Here is a 13694-nt window from a genome sequence, read left to right on the forward strand (position 1 = left end):
GTCACATCGACCTGGCTCCCGTTCACTCTCTGTGTACGGGCGGCACTTGGAGATCATGTGATCTCCAAGCACCGCCCCTGCCGCGTCACCACTGACGTCAGCAACCCGCTGACTGCGGTGTGAAAGGCGCGTCGCACCCTGGGAGCTCCCATGTCAGGCTCCCGCCTCAGGCTGTGTAAAAGTGGTATTAGTGTGTGCTAGGCTGAAATAGTTTACATGTTCCCATTAGCAAATTCGGACATTGAAATTGACAGAGGATCATCATTTAATATATCAGTGTTGGAACATCCAGCTAAACACTAAAAAAATATTCTTAGTTTGCAAAATAAACCAACCAGTAGCTATTTCTATTTGCAGCATCATACTAATAACTTATGTTTACGTTACAACTATACTCATGTATAGCACAGTATCATGTGGGCAATGTACCTGTGCCGGGTTATCTTTAGCTCCTGAACCCAGACAGACTCTCAGCTCCTAGCTACTCCACTATTCTAATGACAGAACTTATCAATATTAACCTACTGTACTGGGTATTTTTACCTTTTAGTTTCCATATTAATGGTAATGTTAATTGGTTATAAATATTGGTCTAATTTATATATCTTTAGAAAAGATGAGATGAATCATGTTTTTGCATGAAACAGAAACAAATACCCATAATTATATTGTGTAAGCATGTGTTTTAAGCTGACATTTTTATTGGCTGGACTTAGGATAAATACTGTACAAACCTGGCTTCAAAACCAGTTACTTGTCTATTGAAAACAATATCTTCTATTGAAAACGTATCCAGACGATAAGTGGAGCCCAGGATTGGAACAACCAGAAGTTAACCTCATAAAGGAGTGACTGTACAGAGTGGTGAAGCCCGGGTCTGAACCAAGCGTTGATTTGACTGTGCTCCATAATGTTAGAATTTTAGTAGGAGACCAAACCACACCTTTTTATGAGATATGCCATTTTATCTTTTGGGGTATCCTATAAGCTGCAGTAATTTGGTGCACAAAAAAACAACAACCGCCTTTTATCGCAATAAAAGCCCTATAGTCAATTTGGGCTATCCAATTCTAGCCCGTTTCTTCGTCCAGCAAGTTACCCCTATTTGCGCGAAAACACATAGGGTCCACGAAAAGCTGCAGACCTGTGTGTTTTCTTACCGGCTATCGCAGAACAAATAGTTACTTATCAGGGGATTTGGTTTAACAAGAAACCACCCTTTGTGTCTATTAAGGGGATTACACACAGGGAGATTTCTCGCAGAGATGTGTGCTGAGCATTCTAGCACAGACACTCAGCACACATCTCCCTCGCTCCTACACACAGCGCAATGTGTGCTGAGCGAAGGGAGCGAGGGGGTACGCTCACCTCACCCAGCGGGAGGTGAGCGATGTACAGTAACTAGATTTGGCATGCATGCATGCCAAATCTAGAGTCAGTGATAGCGACATGTGAGGCCGCGCATTGCTATCGCTGTGAGGCATACACACGGAGTGATCGGTGCTTCATTTCTAAGCAATCTAGTCAGATTGCTTAGAATTTAAGCACGGATCACTCCATGTGTACCCCCCCTTAAGAGCAGGAAAGTAAATACATTGTTTATTTTTACATGCATCGTTGCACAAGATGTCCTTTTTATGTTTCATTCTATGATCCATCTTTACTGTAGTTTATGAATTAATCCGATTGGGAGAGAAGCCAACCATTTTTATGTAAAGGCACTACATAACACTTCTGGAAATAAGAGTATTGAATCCTTACTGAATATCCTATTGTTAAATACTGGGACTTTGGTGTTATTCTTCACTTATTTCACGGCTGTATTTATTACTAAGGTTTTACACTATATTTTATATTGTACACAAATTTTCTCAAAACAATATTTGTAGTTTTTCCTTCAGGGATTAACGCAAAAAGATGCAAGGGGATACTAACTCGTGAGCAAGCCATGTAAAGCGGCCCATGGGAGAAGCAACTGGCCCTGAGGTCTACGCCTGCAGTTCTGAGCGTTTTTCAGGATGTGCAATATTTGTCTATCTATATATCTATCTATCTAAAGTCCAAGTGAGCCCGGCACTCCCTGTGCCTGTGTGTAGATTGCTGTGGTGCCCGCCAGGTGATGGAAAATCACTATGTAATAGTAGAACTTACGGCGGCACTCATCAGACTCAGATCAAACCATTTAAAGCTGTGTCAATTTATTCAGTCATGCGGTCGACATGTTTCGGAGATGCTCCCAGTCCTCAGGACCAGACGAAAGTGAAACACGTAACACCAATACAGCATATATATAACTGAGGTCACAGGATCGCGGCGCAGAAGCAGGCGCTGTTGGCTGGCGTGCATTCGCGGCGTTGAGCAGGTGAGAAAAATTAGCCATTTATGTCCACTTATGTCAGGTATATATGCTGTATTGGTGTTATGTGTTTCACTTTTGTTTGGCCCTGAGGACGGGGAGCATCCCCGAAACATGTTGGCCGCATGGGTGAATAAATCGACACAGCTTTAAATGGTTTGATCTGAGTCTGATGAGTGCCCCGTAAGTTCTACTAATATGTGTATATATATATATACATATATATATGCACACACACACACACACACACACACACACACACACACACACAGTGCATCCGAAAAGTACTCACAGCGCTTCACTTTTTCCACATTTTGTTATGTTACAGCCTTATTCCAGAATGGAATAAACTCATGTTTTCCCTCAAAATTCTACACACAATACCCCATATTGACGTGAGAAGTTTTTTTTTTGAGATTTCTGCAAATTTATTAAAAACAAAAAACTAAGAAATCACACGTACATAAGTATTCATAGCCGTCATCTTGTTTCCACTGATTATCCTTAAGATGTTCCTGCAGCTTAATTGGAGTCCACCTGTGGTAAATTCAGTTGATTGGACATGATTTGGAAAGGCACACACCTGTCTATATAAGGTCCCACACTTGACAGTGCATGTCTGAGCACAAACCAAGCATGAAGTCAAAGGAATTGTCTGTAGACCTCCAAGACAGGATTGTCTCGAGGCACAATTCTGGTGAAGGGTAACCGAAAAATATTTGCTGCTTTGAAGGTCCCAATGAGCACAGTGGCCTCCATCATCCGTAAATGGAAGAGGTTCGGAACTACCAGGACTCTTCCTAGAGATGGCAGGCTGTCTAAACTGAGCGATCAGGGGGAAGAGGGTCCTAATAAGGGAGGTGACCAAGAACCCAATGGTCACTCTGTCAGTTATGCAGCATTCCTCTGTAGAGAGAGGAGAACCTTCCAGAAGGACAGCCATATAGTATAATATATATATATATATATATATATATATATATATATATAGAGAGAGAGAGAGAGAGAGAGAGAGAGAAAGACCATAGGTAGTGTTTGGCATTAGTAATATAGTGGTTGAGGTTTAATAAAAAAAACAGTTTGTCTATCGAGTTCAACCTATATTTAATCTAATTAACTCCCCCCAACATGATGGATTGCCTAGGTGCCACTCCGGGAATGAAGTACTGTATATAAATAGTGCAGTGGATGGCACTCTAGGACTGTAATACCAATGTAAAAACTCAGGCTAAACACAACCGGTGCAGTCAATGTTTCAGAGCTTCAGCTCTTTTATCAAGACTCAGTATATATATCAGGCTTGCCTACCCTCCCACATTTAGTGGGAGGCTCCCGGTTTTTCATTAAGCTTCCCGCTTCCCCTGCCTGTCCTCCCGGTTTTTACTGTTCTCCTGAAAATTAGGACTGCACATGTGTGGAGTCCTTTGATGCCAAGGTGCGGGGCTTCTGCGGAAGATGTTAGGATGCTGGACATCCTGCAGTGCACACAGTACATAGAGAGGCAGCTCGATGCAGTGGAGACTAGTGTCACACTAGAACACGCACCCACATCACCCTTATGAATGCTGTCACGGACAGTCCCCCTGCTGTCTCCCGGCGCTGGCTATGCCTGTCTGTGCCGCACACTCTGGAGGTGAGGACATCTCTGAGCCCTGTGGACATATGTGCTGATCGCTGCCCGTCCTCCATCCAACCTTGACCGAACCTCGCATCCCCTCACACTCATTAGCAGCTATGGCTGCGATTATGGCCCTGCTCTGAGAAGCCGAGCTGTGCCTGTACGCCTGCATATGTGAGCGGCAGTGGAGGCGAGGGCTGGAGATCCCTGTTAAATGGGCTGTGCAGCCTGTATGACCCGAGCCGCTCCTCCTCCTCTGAAGACAACGCTGTGGACCTGTAGCTGTGGGAGCCTGAGCAACAGCTGGTACTGTAAGTGTTGTGAGTCTCTGGGGCACTGTTAATTTAATCTACAACACGCACTAAAATGGGGGTTATTTTATTTTATACAATAGAGGGTGACATTGAGGAAAAACACAGCTCCCAGCATATTTTGTTTGGACCCACCATTTGAAGGATCACTAGCGCTATTACAGGTTGTTTTTTCTTTGCTCCCCTTAGACACTCTCTTTGTCCCCCTACATCCTCCATTCATCTCTCTCCTTGTCTTGCTCAATCTCCCCCACCTCTCGCAATCTCTCCCTCACATCTTTTGCTCTCCTTCACACATCTTTTCTCCTCCATGCCTCTCTCTCTTTTCTCACTACTCTTCCCACTGTCTATCTCTCTGGGTGAGATGTACTAATGGGAAAATGTGGTAAAACCCCTGTTTCCTGGGTTTTTAACACATTTACATATATTCTAAGCCCAGGCTTCAGTGCAGAGGGAAACGTCAGCTATTATTGGCATTACCACATCGATACTGGGAGGAATCCGATTGTGTGAGTGCGTATATTATATATATATATATATATATATATATATATGTGTGATTTGTACATATACACATACACATATATATCAACACACGCCCTTTGGGCAGAGCTTGACACGACCCTTCATTCTGTGTGAACCAATAATCTCCCTGAAACTAGTTTTGAAAAGTAGGCAAGTATGATATATATGTATTGTAACACTGTAGGGGCAGGCGCCGTCTCCTGGGGTAGACAGCAGCGTGCAGCAGCTGAGAGATCATACAAGTCCAGTTTTGTGGTGCAACTGGCCGCAACCAGTTTTATTAAGCAGAAAATAAAAAATAAACAACAAAAGAAAATGCCTTGCCTGTCCGGCACTAACTATACACAAGATGTACCTGACTGTCTCTAAACAAAACACAGAGTTTTCCAGTAAGTACTATATGGCTCACTTGTATAAGGAAGCAGGTTTCCCTCACAGAGATTCTGCAGTTTCTCCCCATGCAGTTTGCACACACTGATCAGGCTAACAGCCCTATAACACTCTTACACAGCTGAAAGCCCTGATTAGCCCTCTGTGAGGCTAAAGACCCAAACTGGGCCCAATGGCTGGAACTTGCCCTCTCTCTCTCTCCCAGGATCCTTATCCAGCTTTTCCAATAGACTGAAAAGCTGCTAACAAAACAAAAATTTTCTTGGAAGTTTCTTTTTTCTAAAACATGTAGGACAAGAACCTGGGACAAACATACCTGCCCTCAAACACTATTCCAGTGTTTCTGTCACTATATATATATATATATATATATATAGGCCGCATGACGTGATGACATGGGACGCAGCGGCACCGATGGCGCCTGATCTGTAATCAGGATGCAAGCGTTCCAGCAGGTGGAGGAGGACACTGGGCTGTAGCGTGGGCAGAAAAGGCAGCGGTGGGTTCCCATGGCAACGGACACCCTGTGGTGATTGCTGAATGTGAATTGGGGATGATTGCAACAGGTGTACACACTTATGATGAAGGAATAGCACATAAAAGAAGCAATGGTAGGCTGCAGATAGGTTGATACTCCCCTGATGACGGCATGGTCCGAAACGGCTGTTGGGAGCTGTAGCTGGTTTGGTCTGAAGACCCCAGAGGAATCGTGAGATACATGTTATTGCTGAATTGCCAATCATGCTCAATTTGCACATTGTCTTTTAAAGCATTAAATACATCCGTTGAAGGAGTGCTGGTCTGGTTTACTACATAGACCCTTGCTGGAGCCTCATGGTGTGGACTGTTGGATATACTATTGTTTGACCTGGCACCCTACATTTCGTGACTTGGTGGAGTGCGGTTTTCATCATTGCTATATATATATATATATATATATATATATATATATATACATAGTGTCAAGCATCTGGTTTTTCCTTTATTGCTCCTCTCCCTGATGTCACATCGAGATTATACATACCTCAGTTTCTTTCTAGGTCACTGAGCACTACAATAGTGAATGCGCGATACAAATTCATCCAGTAGTTTTTGCGTGTCATCTCCAGAGTTCATAAACAGTCCCTAGTAGTAGATTTCTCATAGAATCCTGCTATGTACAGACAAAGGTGGTCATTCCGAGTTGCCGTTTTTCGCAACGCAGCAATTAGGTGGAAAATGCGCATGCGCATGGTACGCAGCGCGCATGCGCCAAGTAATTTAACACAAAACTTTGTAGATTTACACAATCTTGAGCGACGTTTTTTCCACGCTCGAGTGATCGTAGTGTGATTGACAGGAAGTGGGTGTTTCTGGGCGGCAACTCTGCGTTTTCCGGGAGTGTGCTAAAAAACGCAGGCGTGCCAGGTAAAAACGCAGGAGTGGCTGGAGAAACGGGGGAGTGGCTGGCCGAACGCTGGGCATGTTTGTGACGTCAAACCAGGAACTAAACGGACTGAGGTGATCGCAATCTGGGAGTAGGTCTGGAGCTACTCAGAAACTGCAGCAAATGATTTAGTAGCAGTTCAGCTAATCTTTCGTTTGCTATTCTGCTAAGCTAAGATACACTCCCAGAGGGCGGCGGCCTAGCGTTTGCAATGCTGCTAAAAACAGCTAGCGAGCGAACAACTCGGAATGACCACCAAAATCCCTTATAGTTTTATTATATGTATAGACTAGGGATTTCCTGTACCTGTTCTGCTTACTGCGCTTTGTGTTGCACACCAAAGTGGATGATTTTCAGGGGGTTATTCAATTAGTGCCATTTTTTCGAGTTGTCGAGAAAACGTCAGTTATCGCCCGTTTTCAGTTCAAATCTACATTCGACCTATTTAATGCCCGTGTCATTTTTTCGACTTGTCAAAAAATCCGGCTCCAGGGAAAACCACATGTATCTGCAAATTTGCTGCTGATACACGTGTTTTGGCGACTTAGCTGGTGTTTTCACCCGTTTTTGGCGCAATTTTCGCCCATGCAGATTCAAAGAAAAAAAAAAAGTGGGCGAAAATGGATTAAAAATGGACAAAAATGTCCGCAATTAAATACCCTGTGTCGAATTAGTGCCATTTTTTCGAGCAGTCTAAAAAACGGCACTTAATTGTATACCCCCCTCAATGTTTTATACAGTATTAACTCTTTGATTCAGAAAGAGGCAGTAGATACTTTTCAAAAGGGCTACTGCTCCTTATAGTTTGATTTTTAGTGTCCAAGTTTGGTTTCATACTACACCTCAGATCTGTACAGAAAAATAATGACTACGGGTATGCAATGACCTATTTTTTCATATTGTTTTCTATGCACTTAAGTCCATTTGTTTTACAGAACACTCACAATACATTTTAAATATATTTTCTATTAACAGGTAAATTTCCTTTAAATTATACTGTACATACTGTATGTATTTGAATTATTTCTACAAAGGATTAAGATATTTCTAATAAGAGGCAGCCAGTCATTTTGTTATAATGTGAAACAATCAAGAATATTGGAGTTGCACAAGACATACTAAGCAAAAGCGTACAACTTTTGTAGTGTACAGTAGCAGGTGTTTAAAGGGATTAGAAACACGGAAGCAAGGCTGGGAGAGATTTACAGGGATGATTTAAAGCACAGAAGAAGAATCTTATATCATCTCTATACATTTTCACTCTGAATATGTGTGACACTTACCACACTCACCTGGTTTAAGATCTAATGCAGAAAGAGATTCTGAATGTAAGAAATACAATGTTGGGCTGACTGTAAATAACACATAATTGTCATGGCGTTCATCCAAAATGATAAGTACCAAATCACCAACTATAAAGCTGTGAATAAAAAAAAAAAAAAGTAAGTAAGACAAAAAACAAACAAATTCAAAATATCACAATTCATGTCATTACTTTAATTTAAAAAAAAAACTGAACTGAGGCGGCCATTAGGTATCAGCTATTTGTGACATCAATACATGTTTTACACTATGCTAATTTTAATTATTTATTTTTTAAACAGATTAGTATGCCTAGCACAATTTGAAATTTATAGAACAAAGCAAACTTATTAGAGAATTTCAGCATTTGAGATCAGGCAATCTCTATTCAATACTGTAACGAGGCTGTATAATTTTTTTCCACAGATTGCTACCATTAACAAGGGATTTCTCCTTTCGCTCCTTTCGGAATTCGCACGCGATTATTTGCGGTGTCACTGTTCCCATATTGTACAGATGTGTCCTCATACATCTTGCCTCAATACGCCACGCAGCGGAAGGTGCCTGGCACGGGTGAGCTGACAGGTACCGTGCAACTTTGTTGGTGTCGGGCATCTTTTTTGTCCGAAAATGCATCTCAATCACATCGCTATGCGAATAGGACACACAAGCAGCTGATTAAAATGATATGTGGCATGCCTATATTCTCTGTGCGTCTGTGAATGTATCTGCATACGAAATACTACGTTACAGTGTTTACTAGGAAAACTCTGTAACATAGCATTTCATTTGCAGATACAGTCACACACAGAATACAGGCATGCCGAATATCATTACAATCAGCAGAGTCCGCTTGTTCGTCTTATTTGCATCATTTGCAAAAAAGCTGCATTCTAATGAAAAAAGTCTCCTGAGAAGACGCTCGGCTCTACCAAGTTACACCACAGCATAACTAGAAGGGCTGATTAATGTACCAGGAGGCTAGATGTATGTGGACACTTCTGTAGATAAGATACTGTATATGTAGCCTAAGACTAAATATGTAGCCTAAGGGGTATATTCAATAAGAGCTGGGTCCATTCCGACAAGCAGTTGTTGGAATGGACCCGACAACCCCTATTCAAAGAGTGGCAAAATCCAACTGCGGATTGGGCCGTTCCCAGTTTCCTGACTTACTGTCGGGGGGAGCGGCTAGCTGCGCCGGGGGGAGAGAGATGTCTGCGGCAGTGTGGGGAGCAGCGGGGAGAGCATCGGAGGAGACGGAGCGTACGGGGGGAGGAGACGGGGAGCAGCGGCTGTGGCAGCGTAACTGGAGGAGGCTCACAGTAGTGTCCACCCGGCTCCACCCGGGACCTCGCTTGCTGGAGCCGGGTGGACGCTGCTGCTGGGTTCCTGCTCTCCCCGCTGCTCCCCCGTCTCCTCAACTCCCTCATCTCAATCCGACTTTTTTTAAAGTCGGATTGAGATTGTTGGAAACGGGGCTAAAACCCGCCGATCAGCGTGCATTCCGACAAGTCGGGTTTCCCGACTTGTTGGAATAAATGGGGCCATAATGAATAGGTCGGAACCCCTTCCAACCTAAAACTGTCGGAAGCTGCCGTCTTTCCGACAAGACGGCAGCTTCCGACAGTTATTGAATATACCCTTATGACTACTTACTAATTTCAGGAATAACCTTGTGTAAATCTTGGTATCCGGATGACAGAAAGTGTCTAGTTAGACAGACAATAGATAGACACCGGAGGCTAGATGTAATAGTGTGTGTAATTTGCAATTTTTTACTAAAAATCGCAAATGTAATAGGGTGCGAATTTTAAGGTTAAAACGGAATTCGCACGCGATTATTTGCGGTTTTTAGTAAAGGAAAAATGCGATTTTTAGTAATAAAAACCTGCAGATTTTAAGTCATGTTTTTATTACTTAGAAGCATGCAGAGATCAGTTAGATCTGCGCATGCTTCTGTCTGTAAAAGTAAAGTGTTAAACACCCCCCCCGCCCGAAGTTCAGGCAGGTCCCCACCAAAAGCATAACCAGCCTCGGGTTCTTTGAGCCGGTCCTGTTTGCAAAAGTACAAGGAAAAAATTGGTTGGGGGTTCCCCATATTTAAACAACCAGCACCGGACTCTTGGACTGGTCCTGGTTCCAAAAATACGGGGGACAAAAGAAGTAGGGGTCCCCTGTATTTTTAAAACCAGCACTGGGCTCCACTAGCCAGGGAGGTGATGCCGCTGCCAGGGGACACTTTTATATAGGTCCCTGCGGCCAAAGAATCACTCCCCCCAACTAGTCACCCCAGGCAGGGGGTTACCTGGGGGAGTGGGAACCCCTTAAATGAAGGGGTCCCCCCCCTCCAGGCACCCAAGGGCCAGGGGTGAAGCCCGAGGATGTCCCCCCATCCCTGGGCGGTGGATGGGGGGCTGATAGCCAAAATTGTGTAAAAATAAAGAATATTGGGGGTCATTCCGACCTGATCAAAGCTGTGCTAAATTTAGCACAGCTACGATCACTGACACAGACATGCGGGGGGACGTCCAGCACAGGGCTAGTCCACCCCGCATGTCTGGCCCGGTACCACCGCACAAGTACAAAAGCATTGCCAATCATCCATAAATCATTAATGTATAATAATGCAGACCGGAGGTAGCACAATGTAACAAAAAAACTGCACTGCTGGTTCCTCCCCATTCACGCCTCCCATCGCTCCAGTTTGAAAAATTGATGGAGAGAAGAGGGAACATGAGAGAACATAACCATTCGGGAAGGAACCAACCATAACACAAAGTCAAACATCAACCAAGAAACTATCAAATCTTTAACCAAACATGTTTAAGCCAATATAACAAGAGCACGCAGGCTGACAGCACCGAGGTGGGCGTCCAGTGTCCCCGAGTGGATTCAGAGAAATGAATTTATCGGTAAGTACCCAAATCCTCTTTTCTCTATCATCCACTAGGGGACACTGGAGTTAGACAGCTGTGGACGTCCCAAAGATACTCCCATGGGCATGAGTGCTGTCCGAAGCCTGTACAACCAAACATCCAAAATGTTAATCTCTAGTCGCAAAAGTATCAAATTTGTATAAACGTGTGTGCTGATGATCACTTCGCAGCTCTACAAAGTTGGGCAGTGGAAGCTCCTCTAGCAGCCACCCATGAAGCCCCTACTGATCTGGTGGTATGAGCACCCACCTGAAACGGGACATCATACAGTACAAACAAAACGTCTGACCTCCTAAGGGAAGCCTGTACGTACACCCTTAAAGCTCTGACCACATCCAGGGAAAAAAGTCACCCACTGACAACCACAAGTTCCACCCTGTTCTCGTGAAAAACTAGCAAGAGGCTTTTACATGACAGGGCTGCCAATTCAGAGACCCTCCTTGCTGATGCTAACGGAAGAAGCAAGACCGTCTTCCAGGACACATATTTAAGATCTGCCCGTTCCAAAGGCTTGAAAAGGTCAGATCTCAAAAAGTCCAACACTAAATTTAGATCCCACAGAGCCGTGGGAGGACAAAAAGGTGGTTGTAGTCTCAACACCCCCTGTAAAAATGTCTGTACCTCCTTGAAGGATGCCAGACGTTGCTGGAAAAAGATTGAAAGGGCCGAGACCTGCATTTTCAAGGACCCCAACCTCCATCCTCCTTCCAAACCAGTTTGGAGAAAACTCAACAATCTAGTAAGGTGGAATTCTCTTGGGTTCCAACCTTTAGGCTGGCACTAGCCCATGTATTTCTTCCAGATCCTATAATAGTGTAACCGGCTTTCTTGCTGCTAACATGGTAGGAATAGCTGATTTCGGAATAACCTTTTCCTTTAGTATCCTGGTTTCAAGAACCATGCTGTCAAATGTAGGCGGTTCAGGTCTGGGTGTAGAAATGGACCCTGTGACAACAGATCCTCAATCTGCGGCAGTCTCCAATGTTTTTCCACCAGGAGTCCCTTCAGATCCGAGTACCAACTTCTGCGAGGCCAATCTGGCACTATCAAAATTACCCACACTCCTTCCTGTTTCACCTTTTTTAAGACTCTTGGCAATAGGGAAAACAGTGGGAATATGTATACCAGTTCGTATGGCCAGCGAATCGCCAGCACGTCCACCGCCTCTGCTGCTGGATCCTGCGTCCTGGCCACATATCTCCGAAGTTGATGCTTGATTCGAGAGGCCATCAAATCTACCCGTGGAAACCCCCATTGTCTTACCACTGCGTCGAAGACTTGGGGGTGTAGACTCACACTCTCATGTCCTGATGGCTATGGTAATCTGCCTCCCAATTTTCCACTCCTGGAATGAAGACTGCCGATAGGATTATGTTGTGCTTTTCTGTCCAAGACAGAATCCTTGTAGCCTCCTTTAAGGCCATGCGGCTTTTTGTTCCACCCTGATGGTTTATGTATGCCGCTGCTGTCACATTGTCCGATTGCACTTTTATGTGCCGAGCTCGCACTAGGCTCTTCGCTTAAAGAAGTGCATTGTAGATAGCTCGTAGTTCCAGCACATTTATTGGTAGGCAGCTCTCGTACAGTGACCACCTCCCCTGAAATTGGTGGTTGCCCAGTACTGTACCCAATCCTCTGAGACTTGAATCCATTATCAAAATTATCCAATCCCAGATTCCAAACAGTTTCCAAATCAACAACATCCTGGCCTTAGGTGGCAAGCGGATTCTTCGGTGAAGGAACAGGTGCATGCCTGCCCCTTGAGCAATCAGATTAAGCTAAAAAGATCTTGAATGTAGTCTGCCGTTTGAATCACTTCAAAAGATGCTACCATCTTTCCTAGATGCCGTATACAAAGATGCAGACACACCGTCTGGTTTTGTAAAACCTGGCGTACCATTTCCTTGATGTCTCTAATCTTGTTTTCCGGAAAGGAATGCTCTCAATCGTATTGTATCCAAGATGAGACCCAAGAATTGAATTCTCTGTGTTGGTTGTAAATTGGATTTTTTGAAGTTCACAATGCAACCGTGTTGAATTAGAATCTGGTGAGTGATCCGAGCATCCCGGATCAATAATTCCTGGGATGGTGCCTTGATAAGATCGTCCAAATACGGTATTATTGTTACCCCTATTGATCTCAATTTCGCTATCATGACTGCCATGATCTTTGTGAAGATCCTCGGGGCTGATGACAGACTGAACGACAGTGCTCTGAATTGGTAGTGGTTCTTTTCCACTGCAAACCTTAAATAAGCTTGGTGTGGTGGCCAAATTGGAACATGCAGGTACGCATGTCCATCGACACCATCAATTCCTGTTGCTCCAACCCGCAATGACCGACTGTATCGATTCCATCTTGAAACTGTAAAAAGTCAGGAATTGATTTAACACTTTTCAATTTAGAATGGGTCTGACTGAACCATCTGGTTTGGGTACTACAAAAACATTTGAATGAAAACCCGTCCCTCTTTGTGGTACCGGAACTGGTATGATTACTTTTGCTAGAAGTAATTTTTGAAGAGCCATATTTAATGTCCCCGCCTTTTGAGGGCACCGAGGTAGGCCCATACTAAAGAACGGACTGCAAGGTCGGGTTAGAAAATCTATTTTGTATCCTTGGGAGATCATATTGCTGATCCAGATTTCTGGAGAGGTTTTGGCCCAGGCTTCCTGAAACCTTTTCAACCGGGCGCCCACCTTGGGGGACCCAGGATGAGCTGGGAGACCGTCATGACAAGGTCTTGTCAGTGGGCTTAGAATCCCCTTTTTGGGCTGTTGACTGGGAACGGCCTCTACTTCTGTTTCCACGAGCTTGTACACCAAA

At 44.1% G+C, this 13694-nt stretch overlaps 1 protein-coding gene across 4 annotated transcripts in view; it reads right to left on the reverse strand.

The window, feature by feature from the left end:
- Window positions 1-13694, reverse strand: part of RB1CC1 (RB1 inducible coiled-coil 1) — a 397988-nt gene that overhangs the window by 5379 nt on the left and 378915 nt on the right. For 3 of the 4 annotated variants that reach the window (XM_063923715.1, XM_063923716.1, XM_063923718.1), the window contains one exon: window positions 7910-8046. In XM_063923715.1, the coding sequence (XP_063779785.1) occupies window positions 7910-8046 (137 nt within the window). The remainder of the gene's footprint in view (window positions 1-7909; window positions 8047-13694) is intronic. The other variant, XM_063923717.1, reaches the window with a different exon arrangement.

The sequence above is a fragment of the Pseudophryne corroboree genome, chromosome 5 (genome assembly GCF_028390025.1).
Source record: "Pseudophryne corroboree isolate aPseCor3 chromosome 5, aPseCor3.hap2, whole genome shotgun sequence".
In the NCBI taxonomy this organism is placed as follows: domain Eukaryota; kingdom Metazoa; phylum Chordata; class Amphibia; order Anura; family Myobatrachidae; genus Pseudophryne; species Pseudophryne corroboree.